The following is a 19,261-nucleotide window of genomic DNA, read 5'->3' on the forward strand; positions in this document are numbered from 1 at the left end:
AACTAGACATTTTAAAATAAATAAAAAAACGATGGAATGACACCTTGTAAAATAGATTTATAGACATCATTAACTGTTAAACTTATCACATTAATTTACATTTTATCTATTTAAATTTCATTTAAATGGATGAAATGGTTGGGCTAAGCTCTTCTACACTTACAAATAATGCTTTAAGGTGGAAGGTGCTTCCTTCCCACAAATAATAATATTAGCCTAATATTAATTATTATTTTTTAAATGTGCCTTTCTACACTGCAAGACCACAGTACAGACTATACAAACAGAACACTCATAAGATATTATACATATTTAATGTAGGTAAAACTTATAAGTACATTTAAACCAAAAACGCTGAATCAGTGTCGAAATAACAGAAAATATATGTGCACAAATATATCAATTCTGTCGTCAGAATTGTCGTTATTTCAACGCATTTATGTTGGAAAAATGAACATTTATAATTCATTCTATGTTATCTGTCCCATCAATGTCAGCTGTGGGACATGTAGGAGCTATGGGCCCTACCTGGGTTGCATTCTTTTGTCAAAATTCTTGTCTGTATAATTTACAGCTGACTAATTCCTTCCATTTGTGGTGTAAACAATTCATATATTGTATAATGTGTGTTTATTGTAGAATCTTCTGGGTGCTGTAAGTGCACGGTTGTGTTGTGTACTCTGTTTAGACACTAGAGGGCGACAAACATGTACTTTTAAATTGTAAAGTGTATCTGGAACTTAACTACTTTAGTTTACATCGAGATAAAAGAAAATATGTAAAATAATTAATGTTTTAAGGAAAGTGCAATGAAGCCAGTGAATTTTATAATTTCCTTTTGGAAATCAAATAAATACTTTGTAAGGAAAATGAGTACATTAGATAGTATTTTTATCAAATCTGTTATTAAGCTGCATCTAAGAGTATATTATTAGCTATTAGCTAGTGTTAGAACTGTACAAAGAGATGAAGAGAAAAACTCTTCACATAAATCTGTCTTCTTATTATCAATTTCTGTTCTGTATTTATTTATATTTTCCTATGCAGAAAAAAAATCTGAATTTCCTTTACCTCATATGGTAAAGCTGCATCCAAATATTACTAAAAAATACCACTTTAGACCTTTCTATTAAACATGATCAGGTATTTAATATAAGACAACATCAGTATTTATTGTAAATGTTTTTATTTATTTGTTCATTTAAAAATAAGCATAAATACAGACTGCACAGAAGGAAATAAGGAATATACATGTTTGTTTTCTTTATTGGGTGCAGATGAATTGCAGTATGAGTTATTGTATTCAATGTGTGTTAGTATGAAGGGAAGGGGAAAATATGAATTCCATGATATAACGTTTTAAGGGCAACATACAGTATGCAGTAAAATACACACAAGCATATTAAGTAGGTCTTTGGGATTGTAGTCAGCAATACATTTGAAATTAAAAACAAGTTCATGAGTAAGTTTAAGGTAATAATTTTGCTGAAAACAATAGTAGCCTTAACTCTGACCTATGTTGGGACATGATTAGAATATACAAGAGAAAGCTCTATACAACTAAAAAGGGGTTATTTGACTCAACAGAAGCAGAATTGTTCAAAAACATTAATTAAAGAAAAATATATAAAAGGATATTACAGATCTTCTCAGACAAGTCTTTAATGTTAATGGCAACTGAAAATTACATGTTTTATTTTCTTTTCTTTTGTCCATCACCAGTTAAAAGTTGTAGCAAACTTTTATTCATATTTTTTTAAATGGCCTCTTGTGTTGGTTCCACTAGAGCTTTTGTAAAGCTGCTGCAGTCGCCCAGCACCTTCTGATCACATTTCTTACTTTGTACCTTATTGCTAGGGAGGCACAGTGATATTAAAATCATATCAGAATTGGCAGATTGTTACTTTAAAATGATCAGAATCAGTCTAGTGTCAGTAATAAATATGGTATCGCATCAAACCAATGAAATAATATTTTAAGCCAGAATAAGAAAAGCATAATAGATAGGTGATGCTTGACTAGTGCACTAATACACTAAATACGTTATATAGACAAAAGTATTGGAACACTTTCGCTTTTAGTGTTTCTTCTAAAAATCATGGGTAGTACTGTCTCTTCTGTTCAGGGACAGCTTTGACTTTGTAATTGATTTTAAAATATTGCTGTGAGTACTGGATGGAGCACCATCATCACAGAGAACACTGTTAAACTTCTCCACAGCTCAATACACAGCAGCTGTAGCCCACACCTTGGAAAAAAAAGAATGGTGCCTATAGGTTCATATTTATCTGCTCCAGAGAGCCCTATTCTATTAGTAGTACTTCTCTACAGGGAGTAGACACGCTGTGTGTGTGTGCATTTGCACATCTTTGACAGCCATGGGTAAATTAATTTAATCCATTCATTTTTTTATATTTAAGTGTTGTTCACAAACATTTTGACATCTAGTGTATCTGGATTTCATTCAATATACTTAATTACTCTAAATATTTATATTTCTAACCCATGTACTTTTACTTTAAAGTTCGTCATTTGATAAATGTTCATGTAACAATATAAGCAGACACATACAAGGTAAAAATACAGATATCAGTCTGTACAGAATTCCTTTAGAGGTCCTTTTTAAATGTCGCAGAGGGTAAGTCTCCATGCTAATGCCTTTAAAAGAAACTGCCCAATATGTCATCATATTGTATTTACAGCTCTGGAAAAAAAATAAGAGACCACTTAAAACTTATAAGTTTCTTTGATTTTACCAAATTGAAAACCTCTGGAATATAATCAAGAGGAAGATGGATGATCAAAACCCGTCAAACCAAGCTGAACTGCTTGAATTTTTGCACCAGGAGTAAAGGCATAAAGTTATCCAAAAGCAGTGTGTAAGACTGGTGGAGGAGAACATGCCAAGATGCATGAAAACTGTAATTGAAAACCAGAATTGTTCCACCAACTATTGATCTCTGAACTTTTAAAACTTGTTTTCTTTGCATTATTTGAGGTCTGAAAGCTCTGCATCTTTATTGTTATTTCAGCCATTTCTCATTTTCTCCAAATAAATGCTCTAAATTACAATATTTATATTTGGAACTTGGGAGAAATGTCTGTAGTTTATAGAATAAAACAACAATTTTCATTTTACTAAAACATATACCTATACATAGCATAATCAGATAATTCAGAAACTGAAGTGGTCTCTTATTTTTTTCCAGAGCTATAGATCATGTATCATGTAGACATGAGTGTTCCTCCAACTTTAAGAACTGTTGGTGCTGATCATCTCCTTAAAGAAACAATCCTCTGAGGTAAAGTTTAAAGAGGCCTGGGGAAAAGGCATCACCAGCCTCTCCAAGCAACGTACACATATGGTCTTTCTCTTGACTGCTCTTCAGGCCAGGTAAACTACACACACCGAGAGCACCACAGCAACCAGGGCAACACCGCACAGCATCAGCAGCACGAACATCTGACTGCGGTCACAAAATCCCCCCTCCTCATCACCCGACAGGAGTGCCAGGGACGCACTGTCAACACTGACTGGATCTGCGTACTGAGGCCCTTTGGCCTCCACCGTCCAGCGCAGCACGTTGACCTTCATCTCCATGTCCTCCAGAGTGCGGTCCACCTGCGCAATCTCCTGCTCCAGCTGGCTCTGGTCCAGGCCCTCCATGCTAGCAGTCTGCTCACCATTCTGCTCCTGCAGGTTGGGCATGCTCAGGGCACGGGCTGCTACTTCAGTGGCACCTCCTGCACAATGAAATCAGAATTATGTATCAATTAATCAACACAATACCAGCTTAAAAAAGGGCATCATAGGTGGAAAAAGGGGCTTTGTAGAAGCTCAGTACTAAACATTTAAGCCTAGTCTTACACTATATTTTCCTTCAAATGGAAAATTTACATTTAGAATGCTGTGTAGTGCAAGACTAGACTTAATGTAAAATATTTTTACCCAAATTCTCTTTTGCCCCAAAGGTAAAATGCACAGTAACTTACTGACAGCAGGATTATACAGTATGCATACTGTACATTTAATCATATCACTATGTAATACTGTTATTTATATTGCAGTAATAATCACACTACTGTGAATATTATCCCAATAATAGTCTACTATATTGTTATCACAGCAAATGCTAGTCATAATAAAGGCATTACTGTATTTATTTAAACCTTTTAAAATTACAAACAAAAAAAAAACATACTGTAAAATTAAGGCATTACTAATTTAATGTATTGTATCAATGTATTATTGTAAAAATCTAAAACATTTATTTAGTACATGGAACGTAATACTAGTAAATAAATTTTATTTTGTGTTTTTATTTTGTTTTATATTTTGTAAAACAACAACACTGCTATCCTAAACATACAAAAGAGATGCCAATAAGAAATACTAGTAAAATGTCTTATGTGCCACTGTCACAAGCCAACGCATTACCAATTCAAATGTACTTTTATTACTGCAAAATGCATTTTCACCAAACTATCAGATTAATGTGGAATTGAATTACTAGAATATTATGTCAGAAAGTTGTGAAAAAGTAATATTCTATTACAGTTACAGAAAGGAGGGCATTATAAAAGCAGGGTTAATACTAATGAGATGGCTTTAATATCTATATTGCACACCGAACTCATGCAACACTATTTTATTCACAATCAGCATGATTTTTATCTTATTTAACTAGTACTGGGAGGTTATTCAAATGAATTTCAATAATCAAATTACTGTTTTAATGTGACATGCTGAACCTTCTGGAGAGCATCTCAGTAAATAGGTTTGTGCTTATGTCAGGAAATCTTGAAAAAAGTCAGTGATTTCTGAAATACAAGGAGGTTATTTTTGCAATTTGTTCAATATGAAAGTTGCTACTAAGGTTAAAGGGAGCTGTTTGCTATTCCCAGAAATAGAACCAATATGAAAACTTAATTTAATTAGTAACAAGCATATATTTAACAGAGTATAACAAGCACAGCGCACAGTTACATTAACTACATTCATTATAAACAAACTTATAAATTAAAAATGTTACATAACTCAGTCACTTTGAAGAGCTTGTTGTCTAAGAAAAGAACTGAAGAATTACTTTACCACTGTACTTAAGTATTTTTTTCCTACCTTCACTATTTCCACAGTACATATTTAACGTGAGTTTAATACTTTTAGTTTTGTTGATGGGTTTGTTGGTGAGGCTACTCATAATTAAGTAAATCAAGTGATCAAGCTGATCTTATAAGAAAACCTCTTTGCTTCCATTCTTCCTTTTATTCTGAGAACTTTCCACTGCTTTCTGTAATAAATATATAACACAGCACTGTGTTTTTACTTTCAGTACTTGAGTACTACACTTTACTATAAACTACTTTAAATACTAAAGTACAAAACATATTGAATACTTCAGCACTTCCACTTAAGTCACTTTTTTGATAGAGCACTTGTACTTTTACAATCTGGGATATGTGTGACTACTACTTCATACATGCTTGGCTATTCCTAAAAAAATAAAATTAAACTTTTATTGTGTATGCACAGTTTTGACTACCTTGAACATGAATGTAAATAAAAAAAAGTTAGCATATTTGATAGCTCTTAATGGTGTAATTTGTTACTAAAACAGATATTTTTTTTAGTTGTTAATGAGAATGACTCATATGTTTGAAGAATATTGATGTTTTCTTATTTTTACAATATTACACAGCCCTATTTTTATGTATGCAACCAAACTACTAGCTACTAATTTCCAACAAGTATCAAATAATTAGTTTAACAGAAAGTCTGAGAAAGACTGTCGTGTTTGGAGAACATGGCATCATCATGCCAACATGTGCTTACCTTGCAGGCCTGTCTGCACCATGGCACTCTTTTTGGCCACAGAGAAACAGCTGCCCATGTGGTAGACCTTGCACATGTCAGCATGGAAGAGCTCCAGGCAGGAGGAGAAGGCCACCCACTGCAGCTCTGTCTCCTTCCTGTCCTCTTCAGACAGAGTTTTATCCCTCAGTCGGGCTGTTAGGTGGTTTCGGCAGGACACTGCGAGGGTCTGAGCATGCTCTCGGGTTTGACGAAGCTCCTGTCGCAGGCTTGTACTGTCTGTTGAGCCACCGATGCAGGAGGCCAGGTGCCGGTAACATGCCACCACCTGTAAGATCAGAGAAGAAACAGAACTTAAATATATATATATATATTTAGATTTTGAGTATCATTTGTCCACAATTTTCAACAAATACTAAGAAACAGATAATGAAAAATGAATTGGGTAATGCTGTGTTTCTCAATCCTGGTGTTCTGCACATGTTAGTTCTATTACAGCTTTAACACATTCCATTTGACTCAAAAACAAACTGTTAATGAGATAATTTGCTGCATTGGTTGTGTTGGGAGCAGCACAAACACTAAAAGGTGCAGAGGAGTGGGCCTTCTGGACCAGAGCTGCTGGGAAATAGTGGTGTAATCTAGCCAGAGATTTAAAATGAATCTCATAAGAGTATTTTTCTTTTTTTATGGAAGTAATTGTTTTGATCTAGTTTATTTTATTAATGTGAAACAAATGTACACATTTGATTTTAGTGCAGTTACTGTATTCAGTTAGTGAAACATGATTTTGGGCTTTGAGCTTACATCACTGTATATGCAGCAGCATACATTAAGGTTAAGCTACTTGTCATAAGAGGTCTATTTCAGGATGAGCATTACTGCTCATGCTCCAGTGCTTCACTAGGGTTGTGTAAGACATTGGATTTGTAATAGTTTACTTAGTTATTGACCAGTAAAAATATTGCATTAACCATTTAGTGATTACAAATTAGCATTTTATAACATAGATCTTCCATTTTTACAAGCTTTATAGAAATTGGACAAAATAACATGATTATGAGCATACGAATTAGATTTAATACATGAATGCAAATGTTTTGCAGCCTGTGAATATTTTAAATTACACCATTTTTACATGTAGGCCTAATGTATCCACTGTAAATAATCACTCCCCCTGTCTTGTTTTTTCTTTTCTACCTCTTCTTCTCTCTCCTTTCTTTTCTGTCTTCCTGATTTATAACTCCCCTTCACGATTGCTGAAGTTTCATATTTTGCCAGCTGCAGAAATAACGAACCTGGCTGGCTGGCTACTGTCAGCAACTAGTTGAAGGGACCCCTTTAAAGGGGGAATGTGATAACAGTGTTGTAATTTCCTGCATTTTTTATAACAGAATTAAAGGAGCACACACACAGTTTTTCATTGCATTCAGTTTATAACCAGTCATTGTCTGGGGGCCCCAGGCCAGTTTGGGGCCCTAGGCAATTGATTGGTTTTCTTGCCTTGATGCAATGGGCCTGACTGCAGCTGCTCAAATAAATGAAGTCTGTAAAATTTATCAACATAACTTTACTAACTTTCATTTTTTACTGATTACTAACTTTCAGTTATGTGAAACATACACTACATTACAACGGAATGTTTGAGTTGAATCAACTTATAATAATTGATTTACTTTACTGACACTGGCAACTTCTTTTCCATTGGCTTCTGGTACCATCTGTTTGCATATTGGGTGTATCCTTATATTCTATATTCTTTCTCCATCAAATTTTCTATCTAAGCTATATTTTAGTTAAAATAAATCTAAAAGAAGGCTAAATATAAATATTTTTTATTTACCTGACCTGAATAAAATTCGAAGTAGAATCATTGTGTAAAGCAAATAACGATATAACAAAAAACATAAATTAAATTAACTTACAATTTATGCATAATAACTTAATACGTTTTAAGTTCAATTAACTCAAGTTGTCAGTAATCATTTCTTACAGATTGAAGACAGCTGGTTTCCTTTCATTATTTACGTAAATGTAGCTTATACAGGCTTATAGTGTGTCTTTCTGTCTCCAGTTTGGTCTTTAGTAAAGTGTGCTCAGCTGGGTTGAGGTCACGTAACTGACTGACAATTAAGAAACATTGTAGTGGTTTGCCTTTAGAAAATCTTGAGTTGCTTTCATTATATGTCTGTATCAGGAACCACGATCCTATCGATTTTAGAGAATTTAATTTACTCTGTCTATATAGAGCTCTATAGTTTCGAATTAATCTTACATCTTCTTTGAACCATCAAATCAATAAACACCAGTGACTCAGTTATACTGTTAGTCATACATTTGTAGACTGAAACAATTGTTCACACAAAGATGTGAATAAACCTTATTAATTTCTTGCTATCACATGAAGTTCTGTGCTTGGGTTAAACTGATAACCCATTTTGTCACAGGGCAATAACATACATACATATATTTTATACGGCCTTATTATATAATCATTCTACTCTCTCTCTCTCTCTCTCTCTCTCTTTTCGTGTGTGTTTTTATGTTGGGACTTAACTCAGATCTGTTTCAGAAAGCATTGTAATCGTGCACTGGACCACAGCACATCCCTACACAGAGATAGTGCTTTTTCCCCCTCGGGCTTGCGGCATGTGCCATTTTAAGATGCTTTCATGCCAGCATGTGTTGCACTCAGTGAAATGAGGACATGAGGACACAGAGACTACAGTGTGGCTCTAACCCCCAAATCAGGTCTTAAGAACAAATCAGCTTGTCATCAATTAAAATTGTAACTTAAGTTACTTTACAAAGCATCTAATTATGCTTATGCTTTTAATAGTTTACATGCATGTACTGTAAATCCTCATCTCCTCTGAACTGATTTACAGGATCTTCCCATATTATGTTTCCCAAGTTTAGTAATCAACTAATAAGAAACACATTGCCTTCTTAAAGCGACAGTTCATAAGTATGAGGATTTGGGGATTTAGAGACCTCTCTGGTGAAAATGTGTAATTGCACATATTAGTATGTGGAACAGTATTTTTAACGTAGGTTAATGTAAATAAATGAATGTGTCTGAAATTCTGTGTTTTTAAGTATACTGTTTTGTTCACTTACCTATCAGACCACTCTTTTAGAATGAATCGTCGCTGTCCAATGAAAAACATGTATGTCCATTTTTGTAAATTTTTAGATTTTTACATAACTTTACATAACTGTCCCTTACACTGTTTCACAATTTCTTGATGAATGGACCAATAGAATTTCTCCAAAATTACCTGAAATAAACAGTTTTTAAATTGTCTTCCATTTGTCTTCCTTGTTTTTCATTGGACAGTGGTGATATATTACAATACATTGCAGTGATGATCATGCCAGGACACCGATACCAACCCTGGTCCTGGATTTTGGCTGTTCTCCACATTTTAGTGAATTTTCATCTTTAAGACATCCCGTTTGAATCAACAATAGACTGTAAATGAGATGATTTGCTAGAAATAGGTTGCTTTGCAAAATTGGTTTGATCTAGTTTATTTTATTAATGTGGAACGAAAGCAAACAATTGATTTCAGTGCAGTTATTCACCAAACCAATGATATAACCTTCTGATTTTAATATATATATATATATTAGACATTGCAGTGATGGTCATGCCAATTCACTGATATTCATTAGCATATTTTGTCCCCTTCCAAATCAGGAATAATACTGCGTTCAGTTTAGTAGAAAGAAATACCGTATGGACACAAACAACACGACACCCACCTTTGTAAGGGAGTCCACCATGGCTTGCCCCTCTCGCTGAGGCTGTGCTGAAGATCCATCATCAGCAACCTTCGAGTTAGAGAGCGGCATGAGGATGTTGGTTCAGGTGGACAGGGTTTGAACCCCCTGTCCTGCTGTCTGGAAGCTTGAGGGTCTACCCGATCTAAACTCCCCTCTCCATCTTCAACTTCTCCTGATCGTTTGAAGGCCAGGTATTACCATCGCTGCTCTTATCCTCCTGTTTTCAGGCAGCAAACAGCTACTAGACGTTCAGTGCATCTAAAACCACTTATAAAAGATAATTGCATTCAAAAACTGCTCAGAAAAAAAAGATTTACACATGAAAAACTCACAAACGAGAGGGATTGCGATGGCTAAGTCTCCAGTGAGATGTGATAATCCAGGAATTGACCCCTGTGTCCTGGTGTAGGCCAGCTAGGATGGCTAAGCTTATTATCTGCTGCTGAGAGTTGCAGCAACGCTGGAACCTGAGAACACTCCACTGACCCTTTTATTAATGCCTCTCTCTCTCTCTCTCTCTCTCTCTCTCTCTCTCTCTCTCTCCCTCTCTCTCCCTCTCTCTTTCTCTCTCTTTCTCTCTCTCCCTTTCTCTCTCTTTCTTCTTAAATGAAAAGCAGCAGGGTGGGGGTCTTGTGTTTGCTATTATTCTCAGCAGACTGGGTCAAAGCTGTGTCCAGCTCAAAAGTTAGGTCACCTCTTACGGTTACATATACAGTACCAGTCAAAAGTTTGGACACACCTTAAATTCAGAGGTTTTTACATTATTTAAGTGTTCTGCATTGTAGATTAATATTATATATAAGTATGAAGCCCCTAAGGCAGGGGTGGGGTGGGCAATTAATTACATTAATTACATGAGAAATTGGAACGATTTTATAGGGCCAGACTATATACTTAGCCGGTTCTGCCCAATACATATATACTGTAGGTCAATACAGCATTTATAATAACCATTTTAATATAGAAAAACAGTAAATGAAACATTACAATGATATATTAAAATGTGGTGGATTGTATAATTATTTAATAAACATGTGATGGTTTAGTTTAGAAAACTGTAAACATTTTGCATTGTTTTTATTTAGAATAAATGCAGTGGTATGTTTGTTCTACATCAGCTCTTTTTTTCAGTTCAGTGAGAGAAATCTAACCTGTTTTGAGCTTGAACAAGTGCATTAAAGTGTGATATATGTGATATAATAACCCTTTGATTTTTTCTGTTTTATAGGACACCAAACTGTCTTATTTTTCAGTATTATTACTGAAAACATATGTAATGAATGCAATATTTTTTTTCAAGACTTTTGCAGTATCATTTGATTACAATTTGCTTATTTTAAAGAACTCCAAACATTTATAAAATGTTACACTGTTCTACAGATAGGTAGTTGTCTTTCTGGTGTGTATTGGACTATTAGATCTGGTTAAATTATGTTTATTTAGCTGTTATGTTTATTTAGTAGTTTTTTTTCCATTTCTCGGCGTTTCAGTGTTTTCTAGGTGCAGATGGATTGAGTACAGTACAAAGAGCTATCTTGAAAGCTTTCTAACACTTTTGAGTGAAGTACAATGACTGAGCAGACAAAAACAAATGGGTTGGCTTTGAAATAAAAGCTGTGTAGCTGTATTTCCTGCACCTATCACAGTGTAACAGGTGGATCTCACGCCGTACAATGCCCAGGTCTGCCCTAAGGTGACATTGTGTTAAAAAAAAATAAATACGTGACCACAACTTATTAAGGTGTGGGAATTATATCCTTATGCATGGCCACAACTTACTAAGGCATGGGAGCATGTTGGAGAGTGAATTGATTTCTTTTTGTTGTCCTCTTGAAATGAATTATGGTGATATTTTGGAGTCTGTTGCAGTGAGACATGGCCTAATTCTAAGTAAAATACATTTAATTCTCATACTAAAAGCTTGATTGGCTCAGACACAGACATTATATAGACCCGTTTACATACCTTAGACATTCATATCGTGCACAACCCCTGAGAGCTGCTCACTTTGTTAGCTGTAAAACAAAAGGACCTTGTGGCCACGCCTTAATGACTATAATTTAATTAACTAATTTCCACACTTTAATAAGTCTCGCCTTAATGATCTCATTCCCATGCCTTAATTATTTAATTCCCATACCTTAGGATCTCATTCCCAAGCCTTAATAAGTCGTGACCATAAACGTGACCATGCTAAATATATTTTATTAGCATGATGTCACCTTAGGGGCTCCATACTAAAGTCCAGAAATACTTTAGTACTTAATCCGAGTGGAAATATAGTTTCTAAATGTTCAGGTTTTTTAGTTTTTCCAGGATGCAAAGGCACCCTGGGTACACACAGGCTTATGTATACTTTATCTGAATATTGTTTGAATTAGGGATATTTGAAATAGTATTACTTTCTAGAAAGACTGATTCACAAAAGCTATGTATGAACGTATAAACAAAATGCTATGTATGAAAATTATATAAAAATAATTCATTAATGAAAATAATGTTTGTAACAAGACATTGATGAATAGATAAATGTATTTGCTAAAACTTCTGTATTTATTCTAGCCATAAATGTGTTTTTATAAGTATTAATAGAAAAAAAACAATAAACACGAACATTGTATTTATTGGCAAAATAGATTAGATCAGATTTTAATATAGCTGATGTCACTGATCAGAAAGTGTGTCATGTGTCTGTAAAGTAACTGAAGTGTTGTTAGATGAACACAGTTATTAGAACACAGTTGTGCTGCTGCTGACCTCTCTGTGAACTCCAGCCACTGTATGGATTTGTTCAGGTAAACCAGATACAGCTCACCTGCTTTACTTTAATGAAGGATTGACTAGATAAACTAGCTAATGGACTGACGCTGCACACTGACGAGAGCTTAAGAAAAGGCGCATCAAATCACACTGTATGGTTTGTTTGTATTTAAACTACTATTAGTGTTTTCTTAACCAATACACACTGTTTTTCAATTCACTGTCCAGATGTTACACCACGGTTTATTGGTCAGGCCTATTGCTGTTAAAATTTTATTGCAAATTTGTATTTTCTGGGGCAGGCAGTGCACGGGTAATCCAACAGGGGCAAAACATGTATTTGATTTTATTTAACTCTATATGAAAAGCATTATCATTTTTTCTTATTTTATTATACTTATTTGTTATTTAATTTGTTATTGCTTGGATTGCATATTTTTTATTTTATCAAATATTTTTATATGGTACCCTTGGCTTTACAGGGTTAGAAAAAAAAAATGCAAATATTCTGACATTCACCAATGTTTTCTTATGTGGATTTTTTTTAGACAATGATATCTTTCATTAAAAGAGCAGAGCTGTTTTGTGGTTCTGCGGTTTAAAATTAAATCATTAACTGACCTAGATTTTTTCTTTCCAATAACAGGTTAATTGGTGAATGAGGCCTAATTGCTGTAGTATAATTACATATAAAATATGAATAACTTAATATTCTGAGTAGCTATAAAACCCGTAAATATAAAGTCAATACAAAAGCACACTGAACCACAACACTGCACAAAAGTGCGGTTACGAAATCAGAACAGGGGAAACAATTTATAGATGTACCATATTTTTTGCAGTATAAGGCGTATTTTAAATCCTTTAATTTTCCCAAAACTCATCATATAATGCCATATAATTCTGTGCCCCTTGTGTATGAATTTTACCAGTCAGGTTGTAAGGAGCAGTAAAGCCACTCCACTAAAGTACAGCATTATACAGGATACAGTGTTATAGCTAGCGCTAGCGGTTAGCTGCTAATGCTGCTGAACCCAGGAAATAAGCTTACTGTAAATAAACAGAAGTGCTTTACCCACCCAAATAAACAGTTTTCAGGAGAGAAATCTGTGTAGATTAACATCCAGCACTTGTTTGATTTTAAAAGAAAATGTTTTTTTTAATTACAGTTTTGTTTAATTAACTTAGCTTTACAGGTCTTGCCACCCAGTGCTGCATTAGAAGGAAAACATGGCAACACCCCTGTTCCTTACTAGTGTCACATAATGCTCCTTATAATCCAGTGCACCTCATAGTGCAAAAATACCTTATAGTTTCCTTGTAGTGCTATTTAAACATTTGCGGTAGTTTAAGAGGATAGTTTATCATACTATCGAGCAGTAGAACCAACTAAAAACAATCCTAATTCAACATTCAGAACATACTGATTGAAAAGACAGAAAACAGTTCAACAGTCACAAATATTAGGGCATTTCTAGATAGCTTTATATCTAAAAAACTAAATAAAACTCAATAACAAGATTAAACAACTATGCAATATTAATATACTATAGCCTTTATTAATAAAAAGTAAACATATATATTATAGTAAAAATATCGTCACTTATTAATTGGGAACAAGCCCTGACTTCAGTAAAGGTAGCCACCATCTTGGAAAGCTATTAAAATTGCCTATCATATTTTATTTTGACTTAAAAATTAGTCACACTCTTGACATAGACCATCACTCTAAATTATACCACAAGTGGCTAAAGCATCCTGAGGAGATAATTTAGGAAAAAGTTAAAAAAAAAAAAAATAAAAATAAAAAAAATAAAAATAAAATAGCGATTATTTTAGGAAGGTGTTTTTAACCATAATTATATCTGAGAAAAGCTTCTGTCTGTAGCCTTGAGGACAGCAGTTTCCTGCTTCCCACTAAAAACAAGGAAGGGGAATTTATACGTTTCACCTGTGCAGCAAAGGCTGTAAAAAAAAAAAAAAAAAAAACTATAAATACTATGTTTAAATTAAGTTAAAAGTTTTCAGATACAGATAGGACAGTGTGTCTGGGTCAAAATCTTCATGGGCCACATTCCTCTTATTAGTGACCTTTATTCTATTCCATTCTATGGCAAAAGTGTGGAAATGCAACAGAAACCCAGTGACTGCTAACGATTATGGAGAATATACTTTGACTTGAATTGAGCATCTACTTTAGTTTGAGGCTTTTGAATCTTTTGCATGCTAGCAGGGTTTTTTTTTTGTATCATTTGGATTTCCATGTTATGACACAGCTACAGGTAGGCTTTTACATAAATTTTGCTCAACTTTCTTGTTTTTCATGTCTGCACAATACATCTTAAGATACTAAACATAAAGATACTGTGAGGATGAATACATTCATACATACAAACTTCCACAAAAATGTTGTTTGTAAGTTAATTTAGTATTACATTAGTCAGGTTGTTTTTATATTCACAATTCTGTGAATAAGCTAAGAGCAGCAAATAACACATTTCATAGTCCATCTGTACAAAAATATATCAGTGTATCAAATTAATTATATCAATATGTAATACTGTATTCATTCAGCCCCACTTAATTAAACATAATAGGCAGGGTAAGCCTGATAGGTGAGTGACCTCTGAGTCAGAATAAATCCGATTAAGAGCAGGTTAAAATAATCCCTAAAATATAGCTTTGGGATTACCCCGGATCTATTATATGCAAATCACTTTCTTAATGATATACACGTACACACACATATACATTCACAAGTGTGTGTATTAACTGTGTATATATATATACTAGTGTATATATAGTCTAAGTGTGTTTTTCAGGTAAATAAAGAACAACATTCCTATTCATTTGCTAAATTTAAAATTAGCCATTGGTAAAAACACATTTTAATTTTATTTTACATTACTGTATTTATATATTCAGGACTGTGCTTTAATATAAAAAGTTACCATCTAGTTTGTTTAACATTCTAAAAACAGGTTGTTACAGTGTTAAGAATTCAAAACTGTGATTAATAAGCAGCCTTATACTGCAACACATAAGTGCATCTTCATGTGTTTTCAACCTTTAATTCCTTTTTTTGAATGTTTGTTGATGTTAATTTTTGCTACTGACTTTTTTTTTTTTACTTATTTTATCAGGCAATATTTTAATGTAAAAAATGTTATATTAAGATTAATTTGATATGTGAATGCCTTTCAACCTATAAGAAAAATGCCTCTGACCTTTTAACAGAGCCCTGCCTGTCATGAGGATCCTGAGCAGAGAGAAGCAGAGACTAGTGGAAGGAGCTTATAGGGCCTACTGACCCTGCACTGACTTGAGAGCATGACCCTGACTTCAGTTCCTCAGTTAGCTAAAAATCAGGAAATTAATCTTTCAAATTATTAACCGCCTTACCAGGCCAGGATTTTTGCCCATAGTCTGCCTGACTTTATACCACTAAATCTTGAGGATTTATATTCAAGCATTACATAAAAAAACTGTCATGTTTGATAAGGAACATTACTGAAAATCATAATTGTAATTCTAATAGAAAATATAAAAAATATTTAAGTACATCTGCTTATGTCAAGATATCAAAGTCCATACCTTTAAAACGTTAGATATACCAATCCATATATTGGTCTTACATCAGCAGTACATATTCCAGCAGTAGTTCCGGCGTCCATGATCTTTAAATGTCCCGCTTTACACACACCAATAGCGTTCACCGTGCGATCAAAATACTGCTGACTCGCCAAGCTCTTCCCCACACTCTACCACACATTCACCTATAAACCTCGGCAGCGCCACCAAGTGGAATGTGTCAAAATAAACAAAACATTTAAAGAAACATAGCTCCAACATATTGAATAAAATCATAAAATTAGCTTAATACAATTTCTGGATAAAAATCAAACAGTTCATTATGTTTGTTTATTATGCTTGTTTCGTTATGTCTGTCTAGTTTTTATGTCTATTTTCAAACATGCAGAATTTAAGTTGATTCCTGTTACTGATCTAAAAATATTAAGTGTTGTAGAGAGTGAACAGGCAGCTTCTCAAATTGTCCTATAGGAGATTTTAAAGCCCTCAAATTTTCAGAATGTAAATAAGTTATTTTACTGCAGAGAATAAGGGTTTTGTATTACCTACACCTGTAGCATGTATACAGGAAAAGGCATGTTAACAGGTTAATCTTATTATCTTAACTATCATAATAAAATAAATTAAATATCTCCTTTCTGTATTGTTAGAAATTCAGCCTTCAGGAATCAGGAGTCCGATTCTGGAGTCAGGAGGCTGGATGTGGATGTGAAGTGCGACCTTATTCTCATGCAGACAGATAATCATACCCAGATTAATCGACTGACAGTGGCAAAAGTCTCTTCAGTCCAGTTCCCTCGTTTCTCTCTCTCTCTGTTCATCAAGAGACAGTTAACAAGCTATAGAAAGCACAATTTGTTGTAGACAGAATCTCTCAGAATCAAGCTGTGTTTTAATAGTTACTGTGCGATTAGTTATTCATCAAACCATAGAAGGTTTTACAAAATCAATAACTCAGAAACATCAGACCTTGGCAGAAATCCTAGAAAAAAAAAACGGAACAGAAATGTTGATAAACAAGCCTTATCTGTAATGTTTGTAGAGAGCTGCTCTTTGATACAGCATCTATGCTGGATAGCAGGACTAGAATGTCAGTAAATTACATAAGATTTTAGAAGAAAAATAATGAAAATCTGAAAATCAAACAAGTGATATACACTATATTACCTACAGTTTCCGCTTGCTTGCCTTGTGTTTGGTGACATAAGGCTTAGATGCAGCTGCCCGGTCATGGAATCCAGTTTTCTATGCTTTATTGTTCTTGATCTGAAGCTGAGCTGATCTGAAAGCCACATAAAGTCTGAATGTCTGTAGTGATCGACTCTAGACACTGTGTGCCTTACTTACTCTCTCTGCAATAAACAGAGCCAACAGAGCTGAGCTCTGGTACTGTAATTTGATGGAAATGTTAATTGTTTCATTTGTCTATAAAAAATAAAGTGCATGAACTGCACTTCTACTGTTGAATCACAGCTTACTACTAAAAACTTTTGGTTTGGTTGCTTTGGTTCTGGTTCTTTAGACTGCACTGTTAACTCAATGAAGGCAGTCTAAGATGCTTGGTCTGGATACTGAAAAATTAAACAGAGTAGGTTCCATTTGGACTTGTTTAATTAAACTGTGAAAAAAAAAGTCCCATTTTACTTGCTGCAATATTTCCAGTGCTATTGGCAGCAAGACAAAGCGAATCACGATGAATCCGACCCCATGTTTCACAGCTGACAAAGCGACTTTTTATTTCTCTTCCATAAAGACTGCATTTGTGCAAATAGCACTGCACAGTGGGATGCTGCACCATTCTTTGGCTGAGCTGACTGAGAAAATGGTATTTATTACTGTATATACAGATGTTTATCAGATGTTTAGAGGAGCTTGTGTTCGGAAAAAAATGTTAAAAGTTTGTAAATTGGATTTAAATAAATTTGAAGGTCTTACTTATTATTAAAAACATGCCTCAGGTCTTATTTATAAGATAAGATTCTTTTTAGGTTCAGATTTTTAATTACATGAAATACAATGTAAATGTGAATTAATTAGCTTAAAGTAATTTGTTATATGATTTATTTGCTACAAAGGTTGCTTCCATCTTCTTCCTACAACTTCTACCTAAACATTTGCATAAGACTGTACTGTATGCCTAATGTTTAATAATTAACTGATTTATTGACAATATAGTCAAGGTTTTTTTTTTTTTTTTTTGGTGGTTTTGTAATCAGGTTTTTCTCACAAAGTATATTCAAGATATAACATTCCCCGTTAAAATACAAGATGAATTAAAAACTTTTTTAATATTAATCAGTATTTATATTATATCATGTTCTGGGTGTTTTAAATACAACTGAAAAAAAAAAATAATAATAGACCCACCTCTTCAGGGAACATCTCACCAAAAAAGCTCCACATCACGTATTCACTGGTGGTTTTTAAAGTAAAGGCTTTTATAGTTGTTTAAATAATTATGTATTATGTACGTTTTTAAACAAAAAAGACTAAATTACTACCATACATACTGATGTGCATGAATACAAGCATTTGGATAGGGCATTGGCATGTACATAATGTTTAGATTTACTAGTGTTTGTGATGTGTGATGTTCCAATGACTTTAATGACGTCCTTTTACTCCACAAGTTTATGCAAAAGCCTGTAATGAGTGGACATTTATTTATTTATGTATTTATTTATTTATTCATTTATCTATCATTACATTAGTACACTACAAATGTTCACCAGTAGTACAATTTGATTAAAATGTCCATAATTTTACACAGAATGTTTTTCACAGATTTACTTGTATCATATGTAAGTTCTGGAACAGATGATCATTTGATTTCTTGGTCAGGTTCACTGCTTCACTGATACACGGTTCCACTGCACTTCCATTCTAGCTACAGAGACACAAAAATATAGAGCAAACGTTTGTAAATTTATAACAAAGAATGTGCTTCAATTAGTTTAAACACTATTAACAGGCACTACTTCTGAATTTACCATGGAGGGCCATTATTTTGTTGCTGTTGTTTTTCCTTCCATGCTTGTATCTAAAAAAGAACACAAAAAAATAGAAATATGAGATTAAATAAACATAAATGCTTTAAGTTATTACTGCTGAAAATGTAGCTACATTTTACAATGGTGAGTAATACCAATGCTGCTACTATTGGATACTATTGACAACAGCAATCATTTTATTACAAGTATTATTCATAGAGATAGAAGTTGGATACATATAAAATAAGAAAACAAACTCATTAATCAATTAAAAGTAGGTGTATGTCCATCTGTTCTGGGTGTTTTTAAATCACAAACT

At 33.7% G+C, this 19,261-nt stretch overlaps 1 protein-coding gene across 2 annotated transcripts; it reads right to left on the reverse strand.

The window, feature by feature from the left end:
- Positions 1-1,201: 1,201 nt before the first annotated feature.
- On the reverse strand, positions 1,202-10,077 carry rgs9bp (regulator of G protein signaling 9 binding protein). Of its 2 annotated transcripts, XM_022678077.2 has the most exons (4): positions 9,934-10,077; positions 9,581-9,818; positions 5,834-6,140; positions 1,202-3,744 (listed from the first exon to the last, which is right to left on the reverse strand). In XM_022678077.2, exons 2-4 carry the CDS (start codon positions 9,668-9,670, stop codon positions 3,386-3,388), a joined length of 756 nt encoding a protein of 251 aa, XP_022533798.1. In that variant the 5' UTR covers positions 9,671-9,818; positions 9,934-10,077; the 3' UTR covers positions 1,202-3,385. The 2 variants fall into 2 exon arrangements, with proteins under 2 accessions (XP_022533798.1, XP_007260258.1); XM_007260196.4 differs by having other exon boundaries at positions 9,581-10,077.
- Between the last annotated feature and the right edge of the window lie 9,184 nt (positions 10,078-19,261).

This window comes from Astyanax mexicanus, chromosome 8, assembly GCF_023375975.1.
Source record: "Astyanax mexicanus isolate ESR-SI-001 chromosome 8, AstMex3_surface, whole genome shotgun sequence".
Taxonomy (NCBI): Eukaryota; Metazoa; Chordata; class Actinopteri; order Characiformes; family Acestrorhamphidae; genus Astyanax; species Astyanax mexicanus.

Excerpts from the sequence above, each read along its gene's own strand:
- rgs9bp (XM_022678077.2), bottom strand. The coding sequence starts at position 9,670 with ATGCCGCTCTCTAACTCGAAGGTTGCTGATGATGGATCTTCAGCACAG. Across the intron at positions 6,141-9,580 it reads TGGTGGACTCCCTTACAAAG|GTGGTGGCATGTTACCGGCA; the intron begins GTGGGTGTCGTG and ends CTGATCTTACAG. Across the intron at positions 3,745-5,833 it reads GGTGCAGACAGGCCTGCAAG|GAGGTGCCACTGAAGTAGCA; the intron begins GTAAGCACATGT and ends TTCATTGTGCAG.